Source organism: Stereum hirsutum (assembly GCF_000264905.1).
Source record: "Stereum hirsutum FP-91666 SS1 unplaced genomic scaffold STEHIscaffold_10, whole genome shotgun sequence".
NCBI classification, from domain to species: domain Eukaryota; kingdom Fungi; phylum Basidiomycota; class Agaricomycetes; order Russulales; family Stereaceae; genus Stereum; species Stereum hirsutum.
In genome coordinates, this window is record NW_006763140.1 from 1,322,816 (window position 1) to 1,338,245 (window position 15,430).

Consider the following 15,430-nt stretch of genomic DNA (forward strand, 5'->3'; position numbering starts at 1 on the left):
CTTGTTTTCGTAGCAATCGTCTCCAATGAGCACGAAATCGAATGGTCAATCATCCTCATGTATTGTGCCAGGCTCATCTGCCGAGCTCATACATAACGCTTACCGACGTCTCACCTACGAGCAACTACGTCTGTTCTGCTCTATCAGGTCGCTATCGTCTACTGGCTCGGATATAGATCTTGCCTCGCGCCTCGCGGACCACGATCTCAACCTCTACGGTATCACCACCCCATCCCCTTCACCGTCCGCGACCGAGTATAGTCAGGCCAACGGCGCACACGCACCCTCAGTCATCGAGGCTCCAAAAACATCCAGCCGGCCACGGTTAGGCACTAACGCCTCGACGCACCAGGTCCGACAACGTCGCCTCCCCCCTCTACCTGTCGAGTTGATGGCCGAAATCATGGATCACATCGGCGACTGGGAGCTCACCAAAGCCGTCGGTCTCCCCACCTCTCTCGAACAACGCCCGCAATACTGGACTCGAGCCTCGCCGACAGACAACGCCCTCCTCACAGGCTACCTTCCCCTCCTCGTATCCTCCCAACCGTCACTCAACCCACCCACCAGTATCGGAGCACGACTCACGATCCGCTTCGCGTATACACATATCCTCACCTACCTCTTCCTCAATCATCGATCGTTATTCCGAAAAATGTACAAACATGACTTGATCCTGCTCGTGGCGAGCGAGTTCGGAAGGGTAGAGGTGCTAGAGTGGTGGGCCGGGATGCGGAAAGAGTATCCCAACGACTTCGTCGTCTCGGAAATAAAATCCATCAAATACGCCATAGACGGAGCTTCCAAAGCGGGACAGGTCGGTTCGTTGGATTGGTGGCTCAAATCGTCGAGTCTGCCGTTCGAGTTCACCGAAGCCGCGCTGGAACACGCGTCCGCGAAGAATCAGCTCCACGTCCTGGACTGGTGGAGGTCGCACGCGGAGAATATTCAGCTTAAGGTCGGGAGGGTCATGGACACCGCAAGCGCGGCGGGGCACGTTTCCGCGTTGCAGTGGTGGGCGCATTCGGGGCTGGATTATACGTATGATAAGCAGGCGATGTATCATGCTAGTTGTCATGGGAGGGTGGAGGTGCTGGAGTGGTGGTTGAATAGTGGGTTGCAGCTGTTTTATGACCAGGAGGTGTTGGTGGGCGCGACGAGGCATAATAAGCCTGAGTCGTTGGAGTGGTGGGATCAGAGTCGGTTGAAGGTGCAGTATAAGATGTGCGATATCGAGGAGGCGTTAGAGGATGCGATTGGGGGAGGGGAGAAGGCGAGGGAGTGGTGGAGGAAAAAGGGGGTGGATTTCAACGCGAATGATAAGGAGTGGACGAAGTTGCAGACGTTGAACTGAAGAGTTGACGTCGTGCTTTGGGTGCAAGAGGGTGAGTTGGTATGACGTGGTGGGGGGTTTATGTGGTTGAAGTATTGGGTCCCCTTTCTGTGATGCTTCTTGTTTCTTTTGCGATTAAGGCTACGGTTCATTTATTGGACAAGTTCACGCGACTGACCGGGGTTTTGCTTCGCTTTTTTGTCCTTCGCTCGCTGTCGCTGCCGTCTTATACTTGCCCCTACATTTCTTCCATTGCATACCGTCCTCTCATCATCTTATTAATATATCTCTTACCTTTGACAAAACTGTAGAATACCACACATATGCATCCTGCACGCTTTGTACACCACCTCATCTCACTACCTTTTCTTTGACCTTCCAATTCCATACGCCTATACTGGACACCGTGACCCAACCCAGCTGGTTCTATGTATGCCCGAGACCCAAAACGATGATATTGAAATGCTTGTACAGACTCAACAAGGGGAAAATAATGCGGTAACGACCGGGAAGGATAGGGATAGGGGAGGGGAAAGGATGATAATCGCTGTATTTAAATACGCGCAGTTATTCTGCATCATTAGAAACACATTGAAGATATAGACAGACGGGGAACGATATAGACGATATTGAACAAAAAGAGGAAATTGCAGCCAGGGACGAACGCTGAACCGAGAACAGAGCTTGAAAGGGTGGAACCATGCCGAGCCACCGATGAACAAGAAAATGATGATTTTGATGGTTTGAGGAGATGCATGAGAAGAGATGAGGGATGTGACACAGGGGATGTTGGTTTGGGTTTGCGAATAGACGCCACAGACTGAGTCCAGGGGAAGTACATGGCTCTGCCTAAGGCTCGGGCTCGTGGAGGTGCCTACGCGTAGGAAGTCGGCTGAGCACTGCGAATGCAGCTGTAGAGTAAGGTGAAAAGACGCACTCGCTGAGAACCTTGTTCATCTTGAACATGTCAATCTTGTCGACGTTGAACATCGCACGGAACTTTTCGTCACACACGATTTCCTTTTTGTTTGCGGGGTTTTGCATGTCGTTCGCCTTGATGTAAACCCAGAGTTGTTTGACGACTTGCGGCCTTGCCATCTTGTCAACTTGCAGGACCGCTTGCAATGGCCCACTACATAAAGATAATAAGGCGTGAGCTGTGAAATGATGTAGAGACAGGGTTATCGACATACCTAAGGAGATACTCCTGTGGTCGTAAAGAGATGTGTATGTCAATTGATTGTAGCCAGCGAACGGCAGGATGGTCGTACCTTCTTAAATCCTCCACCTCTCTTCTTCTTTGGCTCCCCATTCTCGCCTTCATCGCCAGAGTTGACAGTCTCCGCACTCTTGACCTTGCGACCACGCTTCGCGCCATTCGCCCCACCACGTCCTCGTCCTCGCCCACGCGTAGAACCGGAAGACGCGCCGGAACGCGATGCTCGCCCTCGTCCATTCAACTCATTCGAAAGCTGCCTCGCGTACTCCTCATCGTCAATCTCAGCCTTACTCGCCTTCGTCTTCTTCTTCGGCCTCTCTACCTCCTCTTCCTCCTCCTGACCGTCCAGTCCTCCTTCCTCATACTCCTCGTCCCGCTTGCGTTTGTCACCTACATCGTCGTCTACCTCGTCTTCATCGCCGCCGCCAGCTTCACCGACTTCTTCGGAGACTCGGCGAAAGACGTCGCCGATGAATTCGTCGACCTCGTGTTTGCGCTCGCGGATGAACGCGGACGGCGCGGTGCCGTCCTCGAGGAGCTGTTTGCGGACGCGTTTGGCACTGATGGTGCTCAGGTCAGTGCCCGGTGCGGTGAGGATGGCACGGATTTTGGGCTCGAGGTCTTGTATATCCATTGTCGCGTCCTTCTCGGTTTCAGGAGGGAGTTGTGGCGTGAAACAAGATTGTCAGATGGTTTTAGCCTTTGTTATGATAAGGTTGGCTGAGTCTCAACCAAGAGGCCGCAGTGTATTGATTCGAAAGAGAGACAAGCGGTACAGATAACGAAGAGCTGAGGTATGTGGACAGGAGCGTGAAGAAAACAAGAGGCTGAGGAAGGACGACTGGAGGGTGACCGTGAACGGAGAAGTGCAAAGTCGCGTCAAGAAATAAGCGCGGAACCTTCGGCTCGGCCTTCCAAAAACAGTGTCTGTTTGTTCGCGAACTCCTTTTGTGAGACTATTTTCGATTCTTTTTCTTAGGCTGGATCGCTGAAGGCTGATCTTTAAATTAAATAAGCAACTGGGTCAAAGGGAGGCGAAAAGTTCAATTCGGACGGGGTTCATGCTTTTATATTGGAACACCACTCAGGCTGGGTCTGTGTCTCCGACTCGTAGAACTAAAATCATGATTATTGACACAAAGAATAAAAAGCCGTGCATCGCTCTGTCGAGCGTGTACGAGCACCAATATCAATACATATTGATACAGGCCAGATAGACTCAAACCTAACAGTGCAGGCCAGGTTGAAGGTGTTTAAAACTAACGCGGGCGGCAAACACGGAAAGCCAGGAATGAAAATAATCGAAAAAAAGTACGTCCTCCTGAGTGCACACCTTCAAGTTCAACTCGTCGTTCTCACCACACATCATCACATCCCTTCATCAGTACTGACCCTCCTTCCGCTACCGCCAGTGGTCCTACGATTCGCATACGACTCTCTCATCCTCCATATTTCTTCGTGCAGTCAGCCTTCAAAAAAGGCTGAAATTTCAGAAGTCTGTCAGTTCAAGCATCCTTTGTGAGAATTATTGACAGTGTACATCACCTTTTTCTTTCGAGATTTAAACCCCCAACGAGGACGACATCGCTTGGACAAAAGAGAGCGTGAAATCCGCGAGAATCTAAACTCGGAGATTGGAGCGAAACTCGATTGAGTTTCGCTCCACGGGCACGAGCGCTCACCACTGAGTTTGGAGTCTCAACCGTTCCAGTCTCGGCTTTTGAGTTTCGATTTTGGGCGATTTCACGCTCTCTAATGGTCAAAATCCTGAGGTACCATCGTCATGCGGACAAAAATGGGCCCAAAATCGTGCGACAAAAAGGGCAAAATTTGGGGATTTCGGATGGGACCTCCTCCGGCATATGCAGGGGTCCTGGTGAGTCGTATACATACCCGGCCTGGACCTTGATAGCGAAATTGAACACCGGAGGGTGACTGTCCTCCTGAACAGCGCTGTTGTCTACCAATCGTTGTTCTCCACAGTCTTCATACACCAAATCAACATGATGCTGTATTCTAAAAACAGTGTCACAACTAGAGGAAGGAAGACAACTAGGACAACGTGCGATATCTACTGTACTCGTACGCTTTCCGGAACCAAAGAAGCGAGGGCCACAGCGCCTACCGGAAACAACAGCTCGATAACAAAAAGACATCAAATAATCTTTGTAGCCCTCGTTCGAGGAAGAAAGGAAAGAAGATCAATTCCTCCAGCAACACCACCTCGAGGCTTCGAGGCTACGTCATGCTGAACAGGCCCGTATCAGAGTAACTGTCCCAGAAGCCGCGATGTGTTCACAATAGTTACAGGAGATTGTTGAAGAAGAGTATACAAGTAAGCGGAACAGACATAGTACTATACCAGCGACAGCTGATGGGCCCACTGGCAAACTACGGCTTAAATAACAGGGCCAGCTGTTAGAGTAAATAAGTATGGTCAGTGCCACAGCATGTGGAGCTTCTTTAGTTCTGTCAGGACTCACAATGAGACACCGTTGGTAAAGCAGAGTCCGAGAGGAATCCGGGAAAGCGGGCGTGGGAACACTCCCACGCTGACGATATTGATCGTGTTGATCTGCCTGATGGGGCAGAACAATAAACTGACACACGTGTATATAAGGTCTCGTTTCAGTTGCGACGCTGTCCCTATCCTTTCGTTCTTCCCCTCACACTATAACACCTCTCTCAAGCGTAACGCCTCCGCTCAACACCATCTCTCACCCCATGCCAGCAGATTCCGCAGATCAATCCTTCGAGTCGGCGTTGGAGGGAGAAAGCGAAGTCGAGGCTTGGCTTCAGAGCCTTCCCAACAACTGGAAGCCAATCACGTTAGTGCTAACGGCTACTACAGATCAGATTGTAAAGGCTCTACAGAATTTCAGCGCATGCGTCAAATTCCTGTTCACTCCTTTCGGTCCTGAGCAGCTTCAAGTCCATGTCGATGTTCCACCCACCGTACTCTACGATGCTTTGTTTGATAAGGATGGCACTCAGAGGAAATTCAGAGAAGACATCATCGAAATGCATAAGAAGGTCCCCCTAGCCCGTCTTTTGCTTCTCTCCTGTACTGGTACGTGGCCCAGTCACCGCTGATTTCATTTTACAGTCACGGGACTTACGCTTCCTTGTCTATATAAACCAGGCACCCGGAAGCTTCGAACCTCACATAACATTTCCCTTTGTTTCCCCGAGTATATACAACATACGCCACAGTCATACTCGGCAGGGGCACCAGGCACACGACGAGATGCGCCACAGTGGGCAACATCGACACTTATCAGAGAATTTAACTGCTCATTTCTGTCACCAGTTTGGGAAGACTGAGATATTGTTTAACAATTTTTTCGTTGTTGCGCCCGAAGAGTACCCACCGTTCGAGGATCCTCCCCTCCCTCGCTGCGCTCGGGGGGTCCCCCAAGCCGGATCCTCTCAGGTGGGCACACTAAAGACTCGTTCGGGCATTTTTTTATGTTCGGCCTCGCTAACGCTCGGGGGGAACCTAACCCTAACTGAACCTAACTGAACCTAACTAACCTAACCAGAACCTAACCAGAACCTAACCAGAACCTAACCAACCTAACCGGTGGATCGCACGCTCGAGCTAGGTCTCCGCTGACGCGGAACCTAGCTCGAGCGCGCGATCCACCGAGATTTAATGCGAGAATAAACGAAAAAAGAATGTTTCTCTTGGGCGGGATAAGTCCTCGACAAGCAGACGCAGATGTGCCCAAAACGGAAGGTGGCGTAAGTTGTCCGTGCCTGGCGAGTGTGGGTATGGCGTATTTTGTCAACCCTCTGTTTCCCCTGACCCCAACTACCTGTACCCATGAACGCCAATTTCCCAATCCCCTCCGAGCCTAACCACTACCCGCAAGACGATGATGGCAGCCTGTCATGGTCTAGGTACTCACCCTCTGAGGAAGAGCACGAGCATATCAGAGTCAGATCGGGCACGTCGTCTCCGATCTCTCCTGAACCTTTTCAACATGGACCAACAACCTTCCCTGCCCGCACTTTCACCAGCGACGACTTCCTAACACTGACGGATCCCCTCCCTTCAAGCATTCTCCCAAAGATTCGATCGATCCTCTCGAGATCTGATATCGATTTCTCAAACGTCTATGAGGAAGACGTCTTCCGGCTGCTGGAGTCCGACTACGCTGTATGGGGCCAATGGCTCGACGACAACAAACTTCTCGTTTCTGGTCTGATGAACCAAGTATATCTCGAGGAGGCCCGGAAACACCAGGCCGTGAGGGAGATTTTGGAGAGCGCACTTGCGAGTGTTTCGTTGGCGAACGGGGCAGCGATCACTCTAGATGACAAAATCGATACGCTCGCGTCTCAGATGACGCATATCCAGATGGCGAAGGAGGAGGGGGAAGATGGGACCATGACCATCATGGACACACTCGCGTCGGCTCTTTCCGGCATTGCGCTGGCGTGATCGTTCCTTTTTGCGTGCTCGAGTGGGTCATGAGTACAGGTGAGTGATATACGGTCTGGTACCTTTCGAACGTGAGCACCAGTACTTATGGTGCACAAGACGATGTGGCCCAAACTCTGACTTGCTCACATCCTTCTATCGAGCACGCCAAGCCGCTCGATTCCAAGCTCACTGCGTGCGCAAAATTTGTTGCATTATTGTATCATCCTGGTTCCGGGGCGATATGGGCCGTCGTCCACTTTTTTGCCACAGGGCCTCGGACGACCTGTGCATGGCACGGCGAGCTCCCGAGTCCGTTCACGTGTAGACTGTCCACATCGAACCACTCCTTTGTGAGACTACAGCAGAGCAGCACTCCGCCTTGTCGATCTCAAACTGCGACCAGAAAGAGCGTTCCAGGCCCCTTCTAAACGTCATTTCCTCCGTCTGTATAGTCGGATACGCCCACATAGCCTGACACGTTCACATCTCCAAATCATGCACCCCGGACCTGTTGTGTGTTCGCATCTTACACGGTTTGTAAGGCCCTTAGCTCACGGGCAATATTACAACCCCATTGCTTTGCTGCGAGTCAACCTACTCCATACCTTAACCGTTCGTCTTGCTATGTTTCTTTGCACTCGCATCGTAATGGAGGATGTTCATCAGGCTCCTCGTGTAGACTAGAAGTCTCGTGCGCTCGATGTCATCCCGTCCTACTGATCTTGTACAACAAGCAGTGCATTTGGTACAGCCTTCCACATAAGCATTCGAGGGAAGCTGCGCCCGTGGGCCTCTTTAAATTGTACAGAAAGCAACACTCTCAAGACGTGTAGCGTCTTCTAGGTTAGACCCACCGCGTTTCTCTACATTTTTCATGCCCCTCTCCTACTGGCAGTTGTAGAACGCGAGTTAACGCCTCGTGCTTATGGTCTACCTATATGGCATGCAGAGCCTAATGGCGATGGCAGAGAAGTCCACATTGGAGATGTCGGATATATCTCGTACGTTCTTTCTATGATCGTTGTATATGCGTTCGTGGTGTATCCTAAATGGACCTTGCCCTAGTGATGGAAGGTTTGAGCGAGTATTCAACGTCCTCTTCGAGGACTCCAGGGATCCGTCACTGAGTCGCAGTCTCTCCCGTCTGAACTCGCCTTCCCCCGGGTCTGGTGGGCCATCTGAATATTTCCACCCCGGGGAGAGCATACTCTTCGAGCCCAATCCCGATGGCGTACCGAGTGGACATCAGCCACTAGAGATCTCCACGTCAGCAGTTCGCATTCACGCACATCTGGATGGGCCAATAGCATCGCACAACACGCTAATCAAGAGGTCAAAGGCAGGCGCAGAGCTTCAGCCTCCCAATATGTACGTGGATCTCACCCTACAACTCACTACTCACCAAGTCTGATCTCTGCTGGTTCATGAAGTCCTCTCGGATTGGGAGGTAAATTTGAGTTCAGTTCCAGCCGAGATTCCGGGGCAGCGCTGTTCATGCAAACGCCTGGGGAGGATCGGTGGGCTCAGCCCGTGTCGCGCTTCACAGACTACGCCCGACCACTCTGGGGGACCTGGACGGAGGGAGTTCATGTCCTCGCTGGGATATCATTCGCAGTTTTTGCGATGACTTACTGCTCGTCTACGGCCATGCAAAGACGTCTGCATGGAACGCAATTGCCTTCCAGCAGGAGTCTCGGTCCGGATCTGTCTCCTTTAGTCTATCTGTCCCCGCCATCGGCCCCATGGACATCGAATACGCTGAGCAAGTCACGTCCGATATCGTCTATGACAAGAATCACGGGCCCCAGTTTCATCTTCCTAGAGTCGAGCACCACGATAGCACGACTTGCTTGGGATGGGAGCAAGGGATCGTGAGGGGGAGAGTATTGATGGGAGGATGTAAACGTGTGTGAGGATAAGAGTTGGGGGTTCCGTGCGCTGAGTGGCGCAGACCAGAAGAATAGAAGAGTGGGTGAAACGTTGTAAGTCCTACGAATCAACGGGTGAGAGGTTTTGATCTGCGATGCGTGTGCCTTCTTCTTGTTCTGTTTATTTGTAGGATCGGTCGTGGTGCTCACTTGGTGTCCTTGTTATCCCCTGTTGACGTATACGGACGGTTACAGAAGAAGAATAAACTCATTCCTTCCCTCTTTCACTGTCATCGTCATCGCTTGCGGCTCGCAGCTCTTTCTCTAACGGATACTTCCTCGAGTGTTGACGGCTTGTTGCGTTCCGCTGACGAAGCCTATACATCGTACATCGATGTCCATACCGTCACGGTTTCGCTGTACCCTACGAACGGCGATAACGTAGTTACGTGTATTGAAGTCATCGCACCAAGCGTTCTTTCCAAACTCGATAGTGACGTTAAACGGCGACACTTTCTCGTGTAGACCTTGAATCAAATTTAAAAGAAGGTTACGTATGTAATGTTTCTCCTGCATGAGGATTTGACAGTGTCTTCTGACCTAAGGTGTATTCTATCGCGGAAGAAGTCGTCCTTGCCATTCTTGAGGAGTACATCTCGGAAAGACATGATGTGCTCCACATAACTTGGATACGTCTTCATTGCTGCGAGCCTTCTATGCGATATAAAACCGCTCCCGAGAAAACAGCCATATCTTGTGTATGATAGGCCTAAGAAACACCCATTCGGTTTTCTTCACCCAACTGCAGCCTATGACAACCGGTAATCATGAATTACGGAGGATAGATGATTCTCATGCAACTATATGACATGGCACAAACAAGGAACAATATACTACTACGATGCCATAATGGAAGAAAGTCGTACTCATCGAAGCAGCCAGATCACAGAGGACTTACTCTGAGTCCGCACTCGACAATGCCTCTCGCATGTCTGTAAGATCTGGGAAGCTTTCTTCACTCTGTATATCATCTTTCGGCGCCCGAGCCTTGCTCCTCCCGCTCTTGGTGCTCTTCGCGTCCTTCGTATTCTTCGCAGCATTCGCGGCCTTCTTGTTCTTCCTATTCTCCGCCGCTTTCTCCTTCTTCTTCTTCTCTTGCTCAGCCTCTTGCACTTTCGACAGCCTTTCGATTGGGTACATCGCAACCATCATCCGCTCCTCTAGGTCACCCAAAACCCCCGGTACCTGACTTGCCTTCATGGTCTTGAAAATCTTCCCAAACGGCTCCGAGAATCGATCTAGAACAGGATATTGCAACGCCGAGCATCCGCGAACGTTGATCAAGATGTTCTCAGGCTCGTCCGCGATGTACCCCGACCAGCTGATCGTTTTCTCTGCCGCTCTCTTTACCAAAAATTTCATCCTTCCGTTCTGTTGGAACGTCTTCTCGGTGCTCAGGTCCATGAGCATGACGATTGTCGGATGTTTGACCTTTCTGGCCTCGGACTTGTTGGCGCTCGGGTAAAGAATGGGTGGGACGGTCAAGCCTTCTCCAACCGCACCATACGCCTGCTTGGTTCTGGCTTTGACCTGAATGCCGACTACTCCGAGATCTGACCGGTTGAACGGCTCGTCGATAGGCCCGCTGTAGTAAATAATGAGAACGTCGATGACCGGCTGATTATGGCAGCATTGGATGGCGGCGCCAGAGAACCAGGCGTGCTCGAGCTCGTCCAGAGTGAGCTCCTCGATCGTCTTCTCGTATTGTATGAAGTGAGTGAAGTTGATAGACAAGCCCTCGCAGAGCGACCGAAGATCCTCCGCTGACTCCTCCTCTTCCTGCGCCTGAAATCCATACCGAGTCTGTCCGAGAAGGGTCGATAAGAAGTCGTGCAATCCAATGGCGTGGATATAGCACCTGTCCATCTCCGGCTTCTCTCTGACGAAGGTCCCATGCAAGTCGGTAGTAGCCTTATCGCGAGCGAGGAGAAGGAGAAGACGGCAGCAGAGCTCCCCCGCCTCTCCAGGTGCGAGGACGGAATTCTGGCGTTCCAACTCGGCGCATAACGTGTTGAGGGCATTGTGGTAGGTTTGAAAGGACTCCGTGAGCGCGACGGCGGCGGCGATGGAGAGTATAGGTTCGGAGGGAACAGTGGTGATGAGGGTGGTTTTCGCCACGGAGACGAGGATGCGCATGTGATGGCTGACGGCGTCAGCGGCGATCCGATTGGCAGCGTCGTTCCCCGCCAGTTTGAGGCATGCTCTGGATGCGAACACTGCCAGGACTTGCTTCAGGTCCACTGGAGTGAATTCTTCAGCGGCTAGTAGCTTTTCCTTCGCCGAAGTCACAACCTCGGATGCCGTCAACGTCGACCACAGCTATGACGGTCAAGTAGTCTCAGCGTAACGCTCTAGAATACAAGAGAGAAAGATGAAACATACTGGACGACCTAGATATTTCAGGTTATCGATGTCTAGCGATGATGAGGCTGTGAGCCTCTTGAAGCGGTCTTTGAGTTGGTTGAAATCCAGGTAGGTGAAAGGAGGTAGCGGCTTTAGATCAACGGTAAGCCGTCGCGACGGAGCATGGGGGCCCTGAGGAGCCAGCTTGGACGCAGAGGAAGTAGTGTCGAGAGTAAGAAACAAGATAGACACAGGCGATGTCATATGCTCCGCAGCTTTGAGGATCCGTTGGAAAGCGATCAAGGAGCTTTTGCGGGAAGGCGCACGTTCATTCGGTAGCGGAGATCCGAGAATGGTGCACTCGTCCAATGCGAGGAAAAACTTGGTCTCGCCGGCGGCTTGAAGTATGGCACTCAAGCGATCGAAAGCTGGCTGGCAGAACTTCGCAAAGAGCTCGGCATGCCACTGAGGGCTGCGTTTCGACAATTCTTTGTCCACCTTGTCGGGATCACTCTCTCGCCGAGAGGAACTGAGTGACTCGATCCACCTACGCTTCTGAACAAGGAACGCATCTTCCTTGTCAAGCATGGCCGCCGCAGTTTCGCAAACGACTTCGAAGAATGCGTGTCGCCGCGCTCCCTCTGCGGTTCCAGGGAGACCGTAGCTGAGCTTTGTTCCTTCACCCTTGATGAGCGAGATATCCTTTCTATCGGCAACGGCTCCTATCATCGCTCCGAGGAATGCGGCAGACATCTCCTCGCCCTATCGAAAGTTAAATGGTTTTCTCTAGTAAGAGCCTGTCGAACAAAGAGATAGAAGCCACTTACCCTTATCTCTTTGACTCGAAGCGGAACAGTGTCATCGTCTTTAGAGTGATATTCAAAGAACTCCAGAACTGGACGATCCCTAGGTGGCCAGCCTTCTGTTACGTCATCCGTCTTTCGGAAGACTACACTGAGTACAGGATGCTGTGGAACACCTACGTTCAGCGTCTGCATAACGTCTTGACAGAGGTTGCCGAAAAAAAATTGCGGGACGTACCACCGAGGCAAGCTGATCAACCAGTCGCGACTTGCCTGTGCCACTCGACTGCAATATGGAGATCGTACGGCCGTAGTGGATTTTGGGTCGATAATTCGATTCGTACCACTTTATTGCTTCCAAGAAGTTGTCCAGGGCGCCGCCTTCGTACTCCTGCTGCCACGCCTCGATCAATTCACGGGCACGTTCCGTACTGACAGATGCAAAACAAAACAAAACAAAACACGAAAAATAGAGCAAATGAAAAGTCAGACAGCAGCAGAGGCACGTCAATATGTATCAATTACTCAGGAATCATCTTGCGTTCTTCAACTTCAACTTCAGGTTCTACGAATGTGTCAATATCTTGTGGTGGCCGTTTCGAGATAGACACAGTGACACCGTCTGGAACAGGTCGTCCAATTGTTCTTCGGTTGGAAATAGGAGGCATCGTGTCGTCAAGGCTCTCGATCGTCTCAAAGGCCCTAGCATCGATATCGGCTATACTAAACATGCTCGAAGATCTTACAAGTATGAGCTTGATGTCCGCCGTGGCATCTATCTCACTGGGAAAATGAACAAAGGATGGAACAACGGTCGAGGCGAGACCGAAATTGAAATTATGACACCGCTCTACGGGTGCCGTACTCGCGAAGGTGACGCTTGGAACTTCGTCACAGACCATCCTGTGCTCAGGGAACGCATCCGAAGCACGTCGAGAGTGAATCATTGCATAATCAATCTACGTGTGCTTGCGTCAAAGACTCTAGAAGGACAGAAATTTCAGAAACAATCCAGCAAATCGCCTATCCGATCTCCTTCTCTCATAAATATAGCTGTACTCATCCTCAACTTCGGAGAAGCGACAGCCGATCCTTTCCATTCTACCTGAGGGCAGTTCTATATTTCGTCCCAGTTGATAAATAGGGAATCTAGATGTAAAGGCATCATCAGGGCGTATATGTTAGTGAAAACTTGGAACTTTTCACTAACGCTCATTGGCCGCTCGGTCAGAACTTCTGCCAACGCCCTCCAAGCAAACTTGGCATCTAAGAGATCTATTAGTTTCGGTGGTCGTGAATATATCGGTTATCGACAGATGACATACCATCTTATCGAGCCACAAGCTGTCTCCATAACGGCTTACTTTCCACGAGGACATTATGCGATCCAGCTTGTGGTTCTCTTCTTTAACAGGAGCATGACTGAGGTATGATAGCGTTACTTCCGTCAATGAGGGTGAGGCAGCCTGAGCGATCATCTTAGCGTCTCCTTCGAGCCAGACGAAACGACGCTTTACGCTGAAGTTGTAGGGGTATTCGAGGTCAACTTCGAGTTTGCGTAAGGATCGGAGGGAGCCCAGGTGTTGGATGAGTGCGATCTGCGAGGTAGAGTATGTAGATGATGACCATTTATCGAGTCAAGACGGATGTGCGGAGACACGTACAATATCAGCGTCGTCCATCCCGAATTTCTTCTCATATTCCTTTTCCTCGCATCGACCATCGAGACGCAGGCGAAGTATCTGAACGTCCGGCATGATCTGAAGGATGCGGGGAGAGAGCTCTATTATATGAAACCCTTCCTCCGGCTCTTTTACCTTCTTCGTCTCCTCCTCAGGATCGGAATCATCTTCCAAATAATCATATCCACTGGTATCGCTTGGCTCATCGAAAGTGAACGTCAGGGATTTGGTATCGAAATCGACGATCATCTCCCAGCAGCCAGATCGTGCGATGATTTTGCAGATGATATCTTGGTCCAAATAGAGGCCGTTGGTTCTGAACTCCTCGGCATCGGCAACTCCCTGCAGATTGTGAGTCAGCCAATAGTTGTATCAGAAAAAGACGCCCTCAGCATGAAGCTTACCCTCAGAAAGGCCAGTAACTGGGAGGCTTCATTTCCCCCGTGAAGATGAAATCTCCGAATGGATTCATTCCATTCTATCGGCCATTCATGGGCTTGAAAAAGCTCGACCTTAATCGAAACGGGATGTGGAACGAGATTATAGTACATCTCCATCCTGCCTTCCCTCGCGAAGGCTGCCACGTCCAGGGATACTATGAGATGTTCCGGTACTTCGGGCATATAGACCAATGGGCTCCATTCAGATACGTCCGTGATATAGAGGAATCTGAGCTTTGGGCACCGGAAGAGTTTCTCGATGATGTCTACCGATGATTGAAGGAAGTCATTGTTATCTGAGTTAGGTAGGCCGAGGGACAATCCTTTGAGGCGCTGGAGTGGCGCAGGGCCTTGCAGATGGTGAACGAGGTTTCTCGTCATGAAATCGCAATCGCTACACGAAGAGATCAGAGGCTCATCATCATCGAGCTGATATTCACCGAGAGCCTGCCAAAATCTCTGGCTTGCACCTCCCTGCGAGAAATCTAGCTGAAGCCAACGAACAGAATGAAAGTATACGTCGGGGCTCGCATACGCCTCAAATTTCATTCTGCGGCTGCGACACAGGCCAGCCTTGTGCAAATTAATATGATAATCAGAAGGAATGTCGAGCAGGACATTCGGGGAATGAGGTCGTTGGAGGAAAGGCTCGAGTAAGGCGTTAAGGGTTCTGCAGGTTTGGGAGAGGGCTAGTGTGGCCAAGCAAGGGAATTCGAAGGAGCCGCCTTCTTCTTCTACATAATTGGCGATTTCGAGGAGCATTTCTGGGGGTAGAGTAGTAAATCTGTCCGGATCCATCGATGTGGTGGTTGCTGTGAAAGAAAAGCGAAGACGAGTGGCGTCGATCCAGTGAACATCAGATGCGATAAACTCACGTGGCCCGACGCGACGTGTAAAGTAAACTCGTGTGGCTGCCGCTCGGTCATCGAAACTTCCCCTCTCACCGCAGGTCGCGTTCTACCCCCACAACTCGGTGCTCTACTCATTCTTGGACATAATAAGGCGACCTATATAAGCCTGTTTTTGTGCTCTGCAGGCTACACGGTCTTAAATATTTACTGGGTCATACATCCGGCAAGTTCACGTTTCAATGACGGCGAAGCGCAATGCGCGCACCAGGAAAGCAACGTGGCTCGCCTTTGGTCTTATTGCACTAGCAGCAGTAGCTGGGGCTACTCTAGAACAACCGGCAGAACCAGAGGTACGATAATATCCTTCAAGTTTGACTACTTCTCGCCTTAATGTACAGTATA

At 51.0% G+C, this 15,430-nt stretch overlaps 5 protein-coding genes across 5 annotated transcripts; 2 read left to right on the forward strand and 3 right to left on the reverse strand.

Annotated features, from left to right (window-relative positions):
- Window positions 1-25: 25 nt before the first annotated feature.
- STEHIDRAFT_60457 (uncharacterized protein) lies at window positions 26-1,354 on the forward strand (the record flags this gene model as incomplete). Its single annotated transcript, XM_007305694.1, has 2 exons — window positions 26-260; window positions 330-1,354. The coding sequence occupies 2 exons, from the start codon at window positions 26-28 to the stop codon at window positions 1,352-1,354; spliced, it is 1,260 nt and encodes a 419-aa protein (XP_007305756.1).
- Window positions 1,355-1,770: 416 nt separating this feature from the next.
- Window positions 1,771-3,397, reverse strand: STEHIDRAFT_122952 (SWIB-domain-containing protein). The gene is made up of 4 exons (XM_007306101.1): window positions 2,605-3,397; window positions 2,527-2,540; window positions 2,271-2,465; window positions 1,771-2,207 (listed from the first exon to the last, which is right to left on the reverse strand). Exons 1-4 carry the CDS (start codon window positions 3,184-3,186, stop codon window positions 2,183-2,185), a joined length of 816 nt encoding a protein of 271 aa, XP_007306163.1. The 5' UTR covers window positions 3,187-3,397; the 3' UTR covers window positions 1,771-2,182.
- A 2,981-nt stretch (window positions 3,398-6,378) lies between these two features.
- Window positions 6,379-9,085, forward strand: STEHIDRAFT_112537 (uncharacterized protein; the record flags this gene model as incomplete). Its single annotated transcript, XM_007306102.1, has 7 exons — window positions 6,379-6,995; window positions 7,434-7,494; window positions 7,825-7,982; window positions 8,047-8,349; window positions 8,412-8,565; window positions 8,637-8,852; window positions 9,041-9,085. The coding sequence occupies 7 exons, from the start codon at window positions 6,379-6,381 to the stop codon at window positions 9,083-9,085; spliced, it is 1,554 nt and encodes a 517-aa protein (XP_007306164.1).
- Window positions 9,086-9,662: 577 nt separating this feature from the next.
- On the reverse strand, window positions 9,663-12,618 carry STEHIDRAFT_122954 (uncharacterized protein; the record flags this gene model as incomplete). Its single annotated transcript, XM_007306103.1, has 5 exons — window positions 9,663-11,228; window positions 11,292-12,014; window positions 12,080-12,220; window positions 12,294-12,486; window positions 12,581-12,618. Coding segments are annotated over 5 exons (2,520 nt in total), but the record flags the coding sequence as incomplete, so codon positions are not given.
- Window positions 12,577-14,726, reverse strand: STEHIDRAFT_112538 (uncharacterized protein; the record flags this gene model as incomplete). The annotated part of the gene is made up of 4 exons (XM_007306104.1): window positions 12,577-13,014; window positions 13,381-13,653; window positions 13,720-14,079; window positions 14,142-14,726. The coding sequence occupies 4 exons, from the start codon at window positions 14,724-14,726 to the stop codon at window positions 12,577-12,579; spliced, it is 1,656 nt and encodes a 551-aa protein (XP_007306166.1).
- Window positions 14,727-15,430: the final 704 nt, after the last annotated feature.

Excerpts from the sequence above, each read along its gene's own strand:
- STEHIDRAFT_122952 (XM_007306101.1), bottom strand. The coding sequence starts at position 3,186 with ATGGATATACAAGACCTCGAGCCCAAAATCCGTGCCATCCTCACCGCA. Across the intron at positions 2,208-2,270 it reads ATGAACAAGGTTCTCAGCGA|GCACCTCCACGAGCCCGAGC; the intron begins GTGCGTCTTTTC and ends TCCTACGCGTAG.